The 15,410-nt window shown below is 38.2% G+C and overlaps 1 protein-coding gene across 1 annotated transcript; it reads right to left on the bottom strand.

The window, feature by feature from the left end:
• Positions 1–3,125: 3,125 nt before the first annotated feature.
• Positions 3,126–15,299, bottom strand: LOC141427840 (echinoderm microtubule-associated protein-like CG42247). Its single transcript, XM_074087428.1, is given in 13 exon segments — positions 3,126–3,734; positions 4,120–4,234; positions 4,408–4,503; positions 5,075–5,257; positions 6,216–6,378; positions 7,045–7,173; positions 8,103–8,231; positions 8,558–8,686; positions 9,255–9,356; positions 10,714–10,851; positions 14,449–14,495; positions 14,498–14,543; positions 15,129–15,299. Coding segments are annotated over 13 exon segments (1,602 nt in total). The 3' UTR covers positions 3,126–3,580.
• Positions 15,300–15,410: the final 111 nt, after the last annotated feature.

The raw sequence follows: 15,410 nt of genomic DNA, 5'->3' as shown, positions 1-15,410 counted from the left end.
TTCAATGTTTCTTATTCTATCGGCTCTTCGAAATGTCAAGGATACTGCGCTCTATAGCCTGCTGGCAAATCTGGAGTTACTACTCAAACTATTTCTTTACGAAGTACCTACCTATATTTATTTATTGTGTATTTTTTATTTCAATGGAATGATTTGATTAATATAAATTGTATTTTTATGTTAATTTTTAATTTCATGAATATATGAATATGAATATAAGCACGAATTGAGATGCGTAAAACAGTAGGTAGGTAAATGTTAAATAAAACAATGACCAATATTTTGTTTAATGATTTTTATTTGTTTAGATATTTAATTTCAACATTATTGTTACCGACCAATAATTGTTCATATACATATTATCAAAGTACATTAGGTATTATTTTTTTATTAAAATTTTAAGTGCATTTCAAATTAGAAATTTGTTAAGCTGTACCTACTGATTACAGTTGAGTTCCTTATGTACTTTGTACCAATGAAAGTAACGTAAGTACCTAAGCAAATGAAACGTCTGGCTCAACTTTATTTCATTCTACAATTTCAAATTCTTATCAATGAAAAATCAAACTAATTAGCTAATTAGTTGTAACATCTTTATTGATTAGGATTTGATCAATGAAAAACAAAGAAATGTAATGGGTAGCTTTTCGGAATAAGTACACTGATACTTATTTATAAGCTATCAAACAAGAGACCACTGAAATGACACTGTTACGTAGACTAAGTATCGCCACTGCACATCACATTAGATATACTACCTTATTCAGGTAGGTAGTATGAGTATAGTCAAGATCATAAATATATTTAAGTTACCAAATAGTCCAAAATATCTATACTTAGGTACACCTTTAACTTTATGCCACTAACTATTAGGTTGGTGTTTATATTTCGACGGCCCCTACGTAAGGAAGAACAGCGCCGTTCGCAATATTTGAGAAGATTTGGGACCATTTCGTGACATACAACTTTCTTAATTTTTTAATATCTTTTTTGTTATCACGAATAAATGATTTCTGATTCTAAATGATCGAAACTTTTACAAAATGCTAATAATAAAAAAAACGTCAATTTAGACTTTTAATTGATGATTTACGTAGGGGCCATATATTTGGCTCGATTGATGGCTGTACAGTACAGATATTTATGCCCTCGACTGAAGATAGGTACTTGCTTGTTATAACTGCCAGGCCTCCAATTCTAGTCTAGTAACTAGAAACAATAACACAGACTCCATGTTGAATTGTTAGGTATATGGTAAGAGTTATGAATGGTCCATGGAAACCTAATTTAATGAAACTGGAAATTTCTTTATAAACATGGTACATTATTCACCAGCTATGATATAATTAATTAATAATAGTCGTTTAACAGCTAAAACTACGTAAAAATGTGTGAAACTTTTGTAAAATGTGATTATTATGTGAGTATAGGTACTTATTTGATATTGCTTAAAACTAGATAAAGATAAGATCCATTCACTTGAAATAGAGACTTAATTGGCCATTTGGCCATGGCCACTTTCGTTTTCATCGTGGACGGTCGCGTTTTTCCGTGTACTGACAGTGACTAAGTAAAAGCACCTAATATTTAGGTAAGTAATTGTTTTCAAATAATGGTCCAATCAATAGTTTAACTTTTTTTTTACTTTTAATTTTGCAATTAATCATATTCCTACAAAAACTGTAAACAAATTTTTCTAAAATAAATGCGCAATAAACACATGTATTGTTAGACGTCATCAGATCAGCCATCATAATTTCAAGTGGAAGAATCTTACACAAACTTCTGTGTCGGGTGTCATAAATAGATCACTAAATGTTTTTTTACAGTGTCAAGCATGATAACGTATAAAAAAATGATTAAGTACAATACTTTATTGTGGCCTGCCACATTTTGGAAGTCCTCATTTTCTCAGTAAAATTGCTTTGGTCCAGTTTACGTAACGGATTTTTTTACAATCTTGCTTGTATCTACCACATTTTCTGTAAAACCCGATTAGTATCTCTACGAATGCTAGTACTACAGTACAGTTCCATTCACAAAAGCTGGCACGAATGCATGAGTAAGTAAATGAAAAGTAGTTGAATGAGTTGAATGCACTTCTCACGAATATGACGATACTGTCATTCTGGTATTGTCATTCTCCTACAAAAATGTTCTCAGGTTCTCAGTGACATTACTTTCGTTCAATCCATTCGTGACAGCTCTAGTAACTCCACCTGTACTTCGCTTATCCCCCATCCATACACCATTGTGTTTTAAGCCAAAGTAAAGGTAGGGATCCCCTTATGGGTTTAAATAACAATGAAAAATCTGTACGTTTTTTTTTTTTTTTTAAACGACTGGATGGCAAACGAGCAAGTGGGTCTCCTGATGGTAAGAGATCACCACCGCCCATAAACATCTGCAAACCAGGAGAATTGCAGATGCGTTGCCAACCTAGAGGCCTAAGATGGGATACCTCAAGTGCCAGTAATTTCACCGGCTGTCTTACTCTCCACGCCGAAACACAATAGTGCAAGCACTGCTGCTTCACGGCAGGATTAGCGAGCAAGATGGTGGTAGCAATCCGGGCGGACTTTGCACAAGGTCCTACCACCTGCAAACCAAGCCCAATTAAAATCGATTACCTACTCATATAACTTAAGTAGATATTTATTTATAATCATTATATAACTTGCTACGGAAAAAATCGATTACTACAAGCTACGGACGTTATAGGAAATACAAATAAATCGTACCTACGTAAATTGATAGATGGTCTTTAAATACCTAATTGTGTTTTTCGTCGTCTTGCCTCATTATAAATTCATAGGTATCAATTTCTGGTAGGTAAGCACTGTAAAAGTCTGGTAAGTACCTACATTGCAATATATACGCCACAAGTAGGTACCTACTTAGCGCTCTTTTAGGTTTCAATTCAAGTAGAAGGAACGGTCATTATAGACACTAAAGTTCAATTTTGCCGTAGGTTCATGATAAAGGGTCGCGAAATTCTAGCTTACACGAATCGTGCACAGGTATTAAAATAATTTAAAGTACCTAAGTATCAAATTTTTGCTTGTCACTAACAACAAACATTTTATGGATTTCCGACAAATCAAAAATTATACGTATTATTACGATGACACGTTGTATGAGTCTTTACATTGGACTCCTTTCTAATTACCTTACGTCACTAGGTAAGTAACTTACAGGTAAAAGTATTTTTAAACATTGTTTACCTAAACACTATCCGTAACTAAATGCATGTTAGAAATGGCAGTGAATTACGTAGGTAACATTAATCAATGTAATTTCCGAATGAAATAAACGATTACAATCCTTTATCATGTGTCTTAGAAGTGAAGAAAATCTGCAAGATCTATGTAGGTATATCGTGTCGAATCAGGAACCTGTACGTCCTTAGATATGTCATAGCTTGGTAGAAATCTCCAGTGCATCCAGCACTATTATTGTTGCAGCCTGCCGTTCAATCCAGCTCATCAAAGTCAAGGACCCTGAAGGTGGAGCGCGGGAGGGGCGGGGAAGGGGTTGGGGGCGCGACCACGACCGCCGGGGGTCGCAGCGCAGCCCCGTGCTAGTCATCCACGAGCTCCCATAGCATTAGGGCCGCGTCGGCGCCCCCTGCTGTCACCAGGCACCGGTCGTTGAAGAGGAAACGCGCGGAGTACACTGAGCCGCTGTAGACTTTCATCTCGTTGTATTCAGCTTTAGGACTGGCGCAGGGGTACCTGTTGTCATTGATCGGTTTTATATCCAAGTTCAATAACCCTCCTTCTTCGCAGTCGGGTAAAAAAAGCCTAAATGGTCTAATGGTTTCACCTACTGCCTCTCAAGCAGGGGTCATGGATCTGAGTTTTTCGGAATTTATGTGTGAAATTCCATTTAAAATTTGCCATAAGCTTTACGATGAAGGAAAACATTGCGAGGAAATCTGTATACTTCGGTGTAGAAATGTAATGGTGTGTGTGAAGTTCTCAATGTCATGCAATGCATGGGATGTAAATAGGCCGAGGTAATGATGATGTATTGCAAGCTCAAGCAACATCCAACGGGTCTTAGTGCACTCTGTTTAAAAGTACATAATTTTATAATGTTCTCCATTTGAGTTCTTACCTGAATAAGCGTAGATATCCATCTGAGTCTCCGCTGATCAGCAAATCGTGCGCAGCTGATCGACTCGCGGTTGATATCAGTGACGTCATCGGGTAGAACCGGTTGTTCCACATTCCTGAAAAACATTTTGATTAATCTGTCATCTCCCAGGATAACAGGATCAAAGGAATTTGGGCACAAATTTGTGCCTCTGGGAGAGGACAGGTTAAATAAATACCATTCTATTGGTAATTAGGTACTTAGATACCGGTACAGAATTAAGATGCGAATTGTAATGAATATTGTTACCTGAGACCAGGAACCCGACCGTGGAATTAAACGTAGACCATTTGACGTCTTTCATGGCTATGGGGCTCTTTTCTGGTGACAAAGATTTGATGTCCCCTGAAAACAACATTTCGTTTTTAGTACTAGCTTCCTCCGACAAAGAATGAGCTTAGTAATTCAAAGAGGAAACGCTGGCAGCATCTTCGGGACCTTGCCTAAATAAGGGGACCGCTTCAAGTATCTAATATGTTTTAGTTTTTTTTATAAATAAATATGATAAGTTTATAAGTCTTCGTGTATGTAGGTACTATGTGAACATCATTTGTTTTCACAAGCTTTAATTTTATTTGCAACGTTCGTGTGTAAGTTTGTAGCTAAGTCGTGGTTTTAAAAACAAACCACTCCTGGACTAAGTCCTGGTGTTTGATTGAGATGAAATTTGACATACTTATTAATTACAATATAGAATATTTTGGTAGTGAAAGTCGGATAATATGAGGTAGGTACTTTTCAAAAATCAACTGAACCAAGTCTGGTGTTGCCAACTTATTCGCTAATCAGGCAACTTTTGCAAAAAAAAAAAATCAAAAATTGTTTTTGTCACTTTTCCATACATACTCGTATTTATAGAGCGACATTTGAAGCCAATTTCCCACAAACCGGTGACAAAAAATTGCCACACACTTACAGAAGGCCAAGTCATAGTCAGCAGTGACGGTCTGCAAGTAGTTGCCGTCGAGACTCCAGTCCAACTGCACGAGCGGCTGCGCGCCGCGGATCTTGTTGGACTTCTTGTATGAAAAGCCGTCGCGGGAGACGCGGAAGAGGTAAATGCTGCCATTCTGCGAGCCGATACCAAGCAAGTCTCCGGCTGGATAAAACAAATAGGAAAAAGTAGTTAGGTAACTCGAAAGTTTGATGAGCAAATAAATACTAACTAATTTACCCTAACCAAACCTAAACAGAAGGACAGAATTACTTTTGTGTTTATAGCAATACAACGCAAAAGTAATTCTGTCGTTCTATTTATTACCTTTTCACGCTAAAATGCTGAACATTTTAAAATAAATTTGGTATGAAGATGTTTGAGACCCTGAAAAGGTCATAGAATAGTTTTATAACTGGAAAATGTATACATATTTCCCTGGGGTAAAGAAGGCATAGAGCTCCTAAGGTTTTGACTTAACATAAATTTGCTGACCCATTGAATTTTGAATTTTTTAATCGCCTACTGTGGGAACCCTTTGTGAGCTTGAGCTCTGAATAACCTCCTCTAAATCAGGCTCTGATTCAAAGTATACCTACCGTTTTACTCAATGGTAGTTACGAGCTAAAACGCGACCACTCATATGGCTAAAAAGCCACAGTAGGTACTTACGTTGTTTTTCTCAGCTCAACTGTAACGCAGGTAATGAGGGCTATCGCGTATGAATTCGCCATTAGAGGCGCTAGTGTAGCGTGAGGTCTCCGAAATGTCAAATCTCAGTTTTTGGGTGAGCTAGGCAGGTTTATTTATAACTAGAATAATTTTGTGAATATTTTGCAATATCTGAAATTAATTATGGCAAATATGCGTTACGGGGCAATTAATGTCTGTGTTTTGAGACAGTTTTGTCTTTCGGAAACCTTTGTGCTCCCTTTTTTCCGAACAAAACGGGGACACTGTGGCATACGGTTTTAAGGTGTATTAAATATGATTTTAATCTAAACTTTGTTTTCGCACCCGTAAAAACAGACTTTGAAAGCCATACTGTAAAACCTCACGCAACAGTGCGCCATCTAGTGAGACAAAATACGATAGCCCTCATTATTTTCTCTAGCCTTTGTACCTGAATTGTACATGAGGCAGTTAAGCGGAGAGCCGCAGACGCGCAGCGTGGCGACGTGTGCGCCGGCGTCCGCGTTCAGCACCACCAGGTGCCCCTCGGTGCTGCCGGCTGCCAGCGCGCCTCCACCTGGGTGCCACGCTAGCGAGACGCACTCGTAGCCGACCTGGGAACCACAATACACTGTAGAAAAGCATAAAAAAACACCATTTGGGGTCTCTTGAATCTTGACCGTATGGTTGTCATAACGGGGTAAAAAGGACGTAAATCGAGATGATTAGGAATATGCTTATTTATGTGCTGTCCGGAGCGTGAGCGGAGGAACTGTAAATAATTACTTTGCACTCCCGCGACCTTACGATAATTTCATCTATGTAAATGAACTAAAAGAATTTCTTTGCTCAATCGCGACCTTATGATAGCTAAGTTTATGCAAGATATACGTGTTCATGCAGTTCCTCCACCACCCCATTGTATAACAACATACACAAATCACACAAACCCAGCTATCAAGGTCGCGGGAGAGCAATGATATTATTTTAGTTCGTGATAAACGCCTGATTCAATAAATTATTCATCTATGTATACAGCAAATATGTGTTCACCTCCCCACTGTACGAACACACAAATCACACGAACTCAACTATGACCACGACCACACTACACTGATGCGTTTCGATCTCAACCAGAGTTCATCTTCAGAGCAACAAAACAGTTCACCAAGCTGCCAGATGTTAAACTTATGACGCGATGATCACGATGATGAGATGTTTTTAAGTTTTTGATAATTTAATTGTGACTGTGATTGAGACCACCAGGATCATGGACCAACCTGGGTAGCGAACACCAATTTGTGTCCCCTCCACAATGCGATGTTTTTGTCGTGGCCGGCCGTAGCAAACATTTCGTCGTCGGGGTGGACGGCCAGGCCCATGAGTTGCTTGTGATGTCCAAATATCACCTTAGGATAAGAGTAGAAAATATTAGTTAAAAACTTCGTCTCTGCATAATTATTTATTCTGCAGAATGAAACTTGAGGGAAATAAAATATCATTTTAAACTTTCGTGATTTTCACTCATAGTCAAAATACCACAAAAAGGACTTATCACGCTAAAATACACGTATAATATTTACCTCGACGTTTCGACCACATTACAGTGGCCGTGATCACGAGTATCTCTCTACTCTACTTGAGTCTACTCGTGACCACGGCCACTGTAATGTGGTCGAAACGTCGAGGTAAATATTACTCGTGTGTTTTAGCGTGATAAGTCCTGTTTGTGGTATTTTGACTATGAATAAAAAAAATGAATAAAATTTCTTTTCACCTCAGCAGCTCAAACAGGCAGGCTTTGCTATGAAAAATCAGTGAGCAAAATTTTTTTTAAATGTTGAGGAATTCTGAGGACAGTGCTGGGTCTACTCACTGAATTCTAAACATTTGAACTTGACTTTGATCTGTCACTTTCACTTCAATATGAAAAAAGCGAGAGATAGGATCAAATCGATACTAAATTCTGTAGGCCGATAAATTAGCAAACAAAACGAGCATAAATGAACGAATAGCCTGCTCAATTTTACTTTTTTCTAAGTTTTTTTTACTTTTTAAACCGAATAAAAAATACTGTGTTGACCTTTTTTGCATTAAAAATATGACAGCGAAATATTTCCGAAATGTTACAATTTTCCCACTCTTTTAATAAAGTATGCAACCTCGTTGTACGAAAGCCGCTTGTTTTTTATGGTGCCGTAGTCAACTAGGAACCCTTATAGTTTCGCCATGTCTATCCGTCTGTCTGTCCGCGGGTAAGCTCAGAGACTCAATTTACCTAGGTGTAGGTACATTTTTTTAGGACACTCGCGTATTAAGCGTGTTGCTGATTGTATACCTGATTGAACCGCCTCTGCAGAGAACCTTCCATGACGTTGTTGCGAGTGGTCCCGACGTATAAGTTGCCGTCGTTCCTGCCTGGTCTCTGAGGGTAGATGCTGCGCACTCCGCCGGCGGATTCAGGCAGCTGTGGATTCCGAACGATTATTAAATTAGTGTTATTTTTAATGACAAACTCCGTTTTTTAGCTCTAAAAAAAATAGCTCTAAAGTACTGGCCACTAAGAATAATGAACCGCGGTGCGTTGCATTAAAAAGTTTAGTCCATTGAAGTTCCGTTAATTCGACCTTCATTCGTTTCCCTGATTTCAATTAGGTCTTCTTTATCAGGAATTTCGAATCTGAATCGTTCTGAGGTTCATCAGGAAACAGTAGGTACGTCAAAGGGCAGTTTTAGAATCAAACAATGTGTAAGTATTTAATTGCTGCCCAGCTTTTTTTCTACTCAACGCACCTTAGTTTCAGTGATCCTCTTGTAATTTTGCAGGGAGTCCCATGCAGCAATCTTCCGGTCCTTCTCCCCTCCGGATATCAGCGTGCCTTCCGACAGCATCACCAGCGAACTGATGCCTTTGATGTGAGCCTAAACAAATACGATACTTTATATTACACAAGCTCTCGTGAGGTATGATTAATAAAACTAAAAAAATAAACGTTTTAACTTAAGATTATAAGTGTTGACGGTCCGAGTAGTTTTGGTCTTTTCGGAAGATATTTAGCAAGAATTACTGCCTTTATAACATTTTTTACTTTTATAAAATTCAAGAATTAGAGAATAAAAGAACCTATTATCTTTGCAAAGTGAAGATAGGCCAGGCCTTGGTTGTACTACGAGTACCAAACGTCTAACAGAAGGCCGAGTGTTTCGGAATACATAACATGTGAAATTTTAATTGAAATTGTCATTGTTTAAAATAAAAAAATAGGTAAGTAGGCACTCGAAATATATAATGTAGTTAGGTATATTTATTTAAATTTAACATAATGGTAAATTTCACTTTAAGTCTTTTGGGTTCAAAATATTCACTGTATTAAAACGTCCACTGTAAAATGTCTAATAATGACCAGCATTGATACCTTTGCAGGCTAAAGATCAGACGATGAAGTCTCCCAACACAGCGATGAAAGATAAGTTAATTTATGACTCGTACCTCAAATTCCATCCTTACGAAGTAAGCTCCGTCACTGTCGACGCTGTACACAGTAATGAAGCCGTCACTGTCGGCTGTGACCACATCGCCGTCCTGCTCGAACTGCAGCGCGGTTACGTGCGTGCGAGAGGGCTGGAGAATCATAGAAGTGTATGACCAAAGTGTAAGCATGAAACAAAATCCCACATTATTGTGCCACTTATAGCTAACTATTTCCACTTAAAAATAGGCTGGCGTTCGACCACAAGCACGCCACATGGTAAACACATATTTAGTGGACCAAGATGGAGCACGCCTGCCCAACAAACAACTGTTCTGCGAGTAGAATCGAAGCTTTATGGCCAGAGACAGCATGTAGATTCTTTTTCATATCTCCTATTCGAAAAGTTTAATTTTCATGGGTGGAAAATTGCGTTTTCATCTCTAGGGTGGAAAGTATTTAAAAAAAAAAAACTACGATTATTCACGGAGTCGAAGATAATGAGGGCTATCGTTTCTTGTCTCACTAGATGGCGCACTGTTGCGTGAGGTTTTTAAGTGTGGCTTTCAGAGTCTGTTAATACGGGCGTTAAAACAAAGTTTAGATTAAAATCATATTTAAAACACCTTAAAACCGTACCTACCATAAAAATATCCAGCAACCACAGTGTGCTAAGTCCCGTTTTGTTCGGAAAAAAAGGAGGACAAAAGTTTCCGAAAGACAAAACTGTCTCAAAACACAGACATTCATGCCCCGTAACCGCAAATTGCCATAATTAATTTCAGGTTATGCAAAATATTCACAAAAATTCTTATTATAAATAAACCCGCGTAGCTCACCCAAACACTATGAGATTTGACATTTCGGAGACCTCACGCTACACTAGCGCCTCTAGCGGCGAATTCATTCGCGATAGCCCTCATTGAGTTAAATCATTAATAAAATAAAAGCTTTTCATATATCTAAACTCAGCTATACATTAAACGACGTGTTTATTACGATCTATAGGTTCTAATTAAAAACATTTTACAGTTGGTCTATTTTTTTCGCAATTATATAGAAAATCAACATTTACAATTATTCCTCTATTCTGCTGCCCGCCATAATGCCATGATAGCATGACACTTTTTTCACGTTTCGACTCTATTGTTAACGGCGTAGAAGCGTGTTCAGATATTTTTTTGATCAAATTTTCGCTCACTAGTTTATGAACTCGACTGTACAACACTGGAAGTTAAGCGCCGAACATCCGTTTGAAATTTTAACTGTTTTTTCTTAATATACCTACCTCTACCTCTTTTATAAAATGTGCGTGTAGTATTTTACTTTCCTCACAGTCGAAATGAAAAGTAGAATGTCTAACTCGAGTGAAATTACCCATTTCCCTTCGAACTATTGGCAGAAATATCTCGGGTGAAATGGGTCGCTTTCCACCCTTGGTTATCAATCTACTATTGCAATGTTCATTAATCTGCTTACCGGCTTAATGATGTCAGTGCGCTCGAAGAAGCCATCTTTCCTGCGGTTCCAGAAAGCCAGGTGTCCTTTGCCATGGGTGATCAGAAGGTTGTCGTCCAGAGGGTGGAACGCCGCTCCCGTCAGCTCTTCTTGCAATGTCTGAAGAAATAATCAGGGATCACGACCAGAGGCCTATTGTCTAAAGCCGTATTCACATTTATGTCGTGTTATGTCAGGTCGTGACGCATCAGAATGGTATTGGTTTCATACATTTAATATGGTTGCGTTTACATTTATCTGATGCAGTGTGTTGTGACGGCTTGTGCTGTGTCGCAACAAAGCAATAGAGAGAGAGAGAGACAGAGAGCATCAAAACACAACACGACAGACAAATGTGAATGCGGCTTAACACACTTGCAATCACAATCGCTTTCACATTTTTTCTTCACACTGAATAAAGCGAGGGTAGAAAGAGACGGTGAATGCGATCGCGAACATCAGCAGGTCGCAGGTGGTAGGACTTTGTGCAAGGTCCGCCAGGATTGCTACCACCATCTTGCTCGCTAATCCTGCCGTGAAGCAGCAGAGCTTGCACTGTTGTGTTTCGGCGTGTGAGTAAGACGAGTAAGACAGCCGGTGAAACTAAGGCACTTGAGGTATCCCCTCTTAGGCCTCTAGGTTGGCAACGCATCTGCAAACCATTGGTGTTGCAGATGTTTATGGGCGGTGGTGATCTCTTACCATCAGGAGACCCACTTGCTCATTTGCAATCCATTCGAATAAAAAAAATGTTCATTGCATTTAAGTGCATGCCTACTTTGCCGCAACCGTCTAGACAGGACGTCAAACGTTTTAATTAAAAATACCCAGCAAAGTTGCAATCTTACATAAAAACCACTTAAACAGATTATTCCCATGCCACGTACAGTCACGTTCATATTTCTTTGTGTACAAACGCGACACAAATCATTGAAAGTACAGTCGCGAACAAAAGGCGGGGCGCCGCGGCACGCTAGCGATAAGTCGCCTGACAAATATCGTGATTTATTTTTTAATACTGAAATGTTTGGAATTAACGGAAAAAAGAAATAAGGGAATGGCGGTTAATTGTTGCCATTATAACAACAACTCGCAAGCCGAGAAAGTTTACACTTAATGATGCTTTAAAAATATCTTAACTAACCGTATTAAATGTCGAAATCCATATTAAAATTATTATTATTATCGTACGGCCTTTCGAATATAAGTCTTGCGTTTCCTATAAAACTAAATCTAAACCATATCTAAACTATTTAGCCAGTCTATAGCCTCCCCAGAGGATATGTTAAGCCCCCCGAAACCGCCACCAAAACGTTTTTAAAAAATTCCATATTTTTAATTAAAGCCTATTTAAGTTACTTTATATAAGAAGAAGGAAAACGAGCATGAGGGTCACCTGACGGGAAGCAATCACCGCCACCCATAGACACCTGTCAACACGAGGGGTATCAGAGGTGCGTTGCCGGCCCTTTGAGAGACAGATAGACTCGTTTTTAAAGATCCCTAAATTGTACCGCTCCGGGATCACCGTCCCAGGAAGCTGGTTCCATACTTTAGTCGTGCGTTTTAAAATTTTTATATCTTATAATTTTAGCGCATTTTAAAAAAGTTTTTAAATGAAACGTGATAGTAATCGCAGTTCTGTACAAAAATCGTAGCTCGCTACGAACTGCTACGGCTTCGTAGCTCGTAGCGGTTCGTAGAGGCAGCCGCGTAGCGGTGGGCGTGGCCTAGGTAGGGGTGTGTTGAACTCGCTAACGTCCAATGACGTATACATACTTGTTGGGATATGTTTCTATTGTTTACTGCGAATTTATTGGAAGTGTTTTATATGTTACCGCATATTATTATGTATACATACATATATTTTGCTGGTTATAGATCAGACGCGTATGATTTGCTGTGTATGAGAAAATATATATTTAATTAAGCTCTGAACATTTATAACGAAAGTATATTTTTAATTAGTTTTTATATTAATTATAATCGCGTGGAATTCTGTTATCGCGCGCTGTTCCCTCTGTGCTGTGGATTTTTCCGGGATAAAAAATAGCCTATTTCACTCTCTGTCCCATAAACTACCTCCATGCTAAAAATCCGGACAAAAAGACGGACAAACATACAAACACACACACTTTCGCATTATAATATTAAGTATAGATTTAGCAGCGCAAACGCGTTTCCACTTTTTAATGTTCGCGATTAATAATAAAGATTATGACTGTTTTTTTAAACATTCCGTAAATTTTTCATTTTATGTAAACGTGTTCTCTGTTCGCAGGCAGTCTACAAAGCAAGTAAACTCACAAAAATATAACAAAACCCTATATCAATGTAAATAAGTAATCTTGCAATTCCTGCTTTAAAATATAGACCGCTTTACCACAAGCACAATACAAAACGTTACAATAATTATTACATCAAAAACATTACCTAAATTGCGTCACCTTTATAATGACACCGAAATGGCTGCAATTAAAAAAGCCCCTAAATAAAATTACTAAACACCCGTTATCATCAGATCTCGAAGAAGCCAAGCCAAACATTGGCCAAGTACACATCAAGTCGTCAACTTAGCTATCGCTAGATCTTAATGTGTCCCTTGACCTAGAAAACTGTTGACAACGTTTACAATCCTGTAGACTAAGGATTTAATTTTAATACGAAACAAAGAAAATTAAACGTTGGTTTGTTATCTTGACCTTTTTGAGCGACTTCAAAAAACGAGGATTGCCAATTAAGTTGTACCTATGTTTTACAAGCTTTTATTTTTAACGTTGCGTTTGGTACTTTGTAGTTTCCAGTTGAAGAGATTGGGCACACTTACTTACGTAAATTCGGCGACAGAACTACAATCTGGTAGCAAAATTCCGGTTGTCACGCCATTATCGTCTCCGCAGGACGGAATTGTTGTTATTATTAGTCTTGGAACTCTTGGTATATTTTAAATTGAATAACAATGCATGTAAGTAAAAAAACTCGTACCTATTATATAAATAAAATTAACAACATGTTATAAAGATTAAAGTGTTAATAATTATGTTTTATTAACAACAATGCCTAAGAATAGAGCATCCAACATTTTATCGGACAAGTAAAAGGTAAATTCAAGTAAATTTAATAGAATTGCGAAGTATTTAAAGAACTTAATTAAGAGCACAAAATCACTGTTGGTTACGTAGTTCTATTTACTTATGTGTAAATTAAATAATCTAATCGCGTGACCAGTGCTCCTGTAAAAATGCTTGGTTTATGAGCATATTCGTTCGCTTATAGACTTGTTTTACAAATTTAAAAAGTAAAGATTAAGAAAAAAGATAATCTTATCCTTTTTTTGAAGTCGGTTAAGAAGCCTCTTGTGCCTATTTACAGTATGTAAAATAGTTATTTCAAAAGTCATAAAACAAAGACGCCTGAGGACAAAAAATAATAATTATTATAGTAGTAGTAATTTTATCTAAGGAATTACTTTTCAAATTTCTCGCTTCAACCAGCAACCAGAAAACAATTTATTGAGTGAAATACAAGCGTCAAAAGCATCTGTTATTGCTCTAATTCTTTTTGATTCCTCGGGCCAATATTCAGAGTCGTAACGTTAACTTTTTATGAAGAGGGACCGCAGTACCGATGGTGTATATAGTTTTATCAAAGTAGTTGCGACTTGGTGGGTATGACGTCCGCCCAAGCGGTTATTCCAATTGATTAAATGTGACTTACCGCGACTTTTCCCAGTAGGTGCCCCCATTGCCACTGCCAGACGGAAGAATGCTCTCACGTCCTGCGTCTACAGCCAACACGTAGCTACCGCCGTTCTGCAGTTTCAACGTTACAACTTAGCATCGTACCAGTAAGAACAAGAATGATCCTAAGTAGTTACTTAAAAGATGCTGTCTAACTAGATAAGAACTTGAAATTTGATAGCACCACGTCCACTAGTTCGACAGCATCTTTTTCTTGATTTCATTAACTTCGTCAAATGGCTCAGTTTGTTTTGATAGAATCTGATAAATAACTTAGCCAAATAAAAAAAAATACATAAATTAAGTTCACTCACAGTCATCGTTAAAGTTCAAATTGATAAACGTGACGCAATAGACGCGTCACTATGCAAACCACTGCGTAATTTCAATTCCTGCGTAGTGGATCCTACATACATCTAATTATTTTACAGTGTTTTAACAGCGTATTGGTTTCATATACATTTTATTGTGTATAGATGATAAGTACCTACTTGAAATTGTTGACCTTGGACCAGTGGCGTAGCGTGGTATCAGCCATCCGGGGCGAAAAATTTGCTGCCTCTTATTTAGGGTACTCATTCTAATCGGTCCGAATCGTAGCTAGATACTTCTATAGTACTAATACTAAGTAAGAATGAGATAGAGCGTTATAAATACCAGTTGCGAGAACGCGACAGCAGACACGCCGGCTTCGAACTCCGCCATCCCAAACACGTGTAAAGTTTGCAGCGTGTCGGTACTCCATATACGGACATGCGCTTGCGCACGCCGCCCGCGACCCGCGCGCTGCCCGCTCGCGACCAGCTCGCGAGAGGGGTGGAGTTCCATGCTGCGAGAAATGGAGTTTGATAAGGACCACAAAGTATACACGGTTCTTTTTAATCGGTGGTCAGGAGTTGAAAAATTATACTTATAAGAAATAATATGTACTTACCTATA

This window comes from Choristoneura fumiferana, chromosome 5, assembly GCF_025370935.1.
Source record: "Choristoneura fumiferana chromosome 5, NRCan_CFum_1, whole genome shotgun sequence".
Lineage (NCBI taxonomy): Eukaryota > Metazoa > Arthropoda > Insecta > Lepidoptera > Tortricidae > Choristoneura > Choristoneura fumiferana.
The sequence above is the reverse complement of the archived record's forward strand: the minus strand, read 5'-3'. Positions and strand labels throughout refer to the sequence as shown.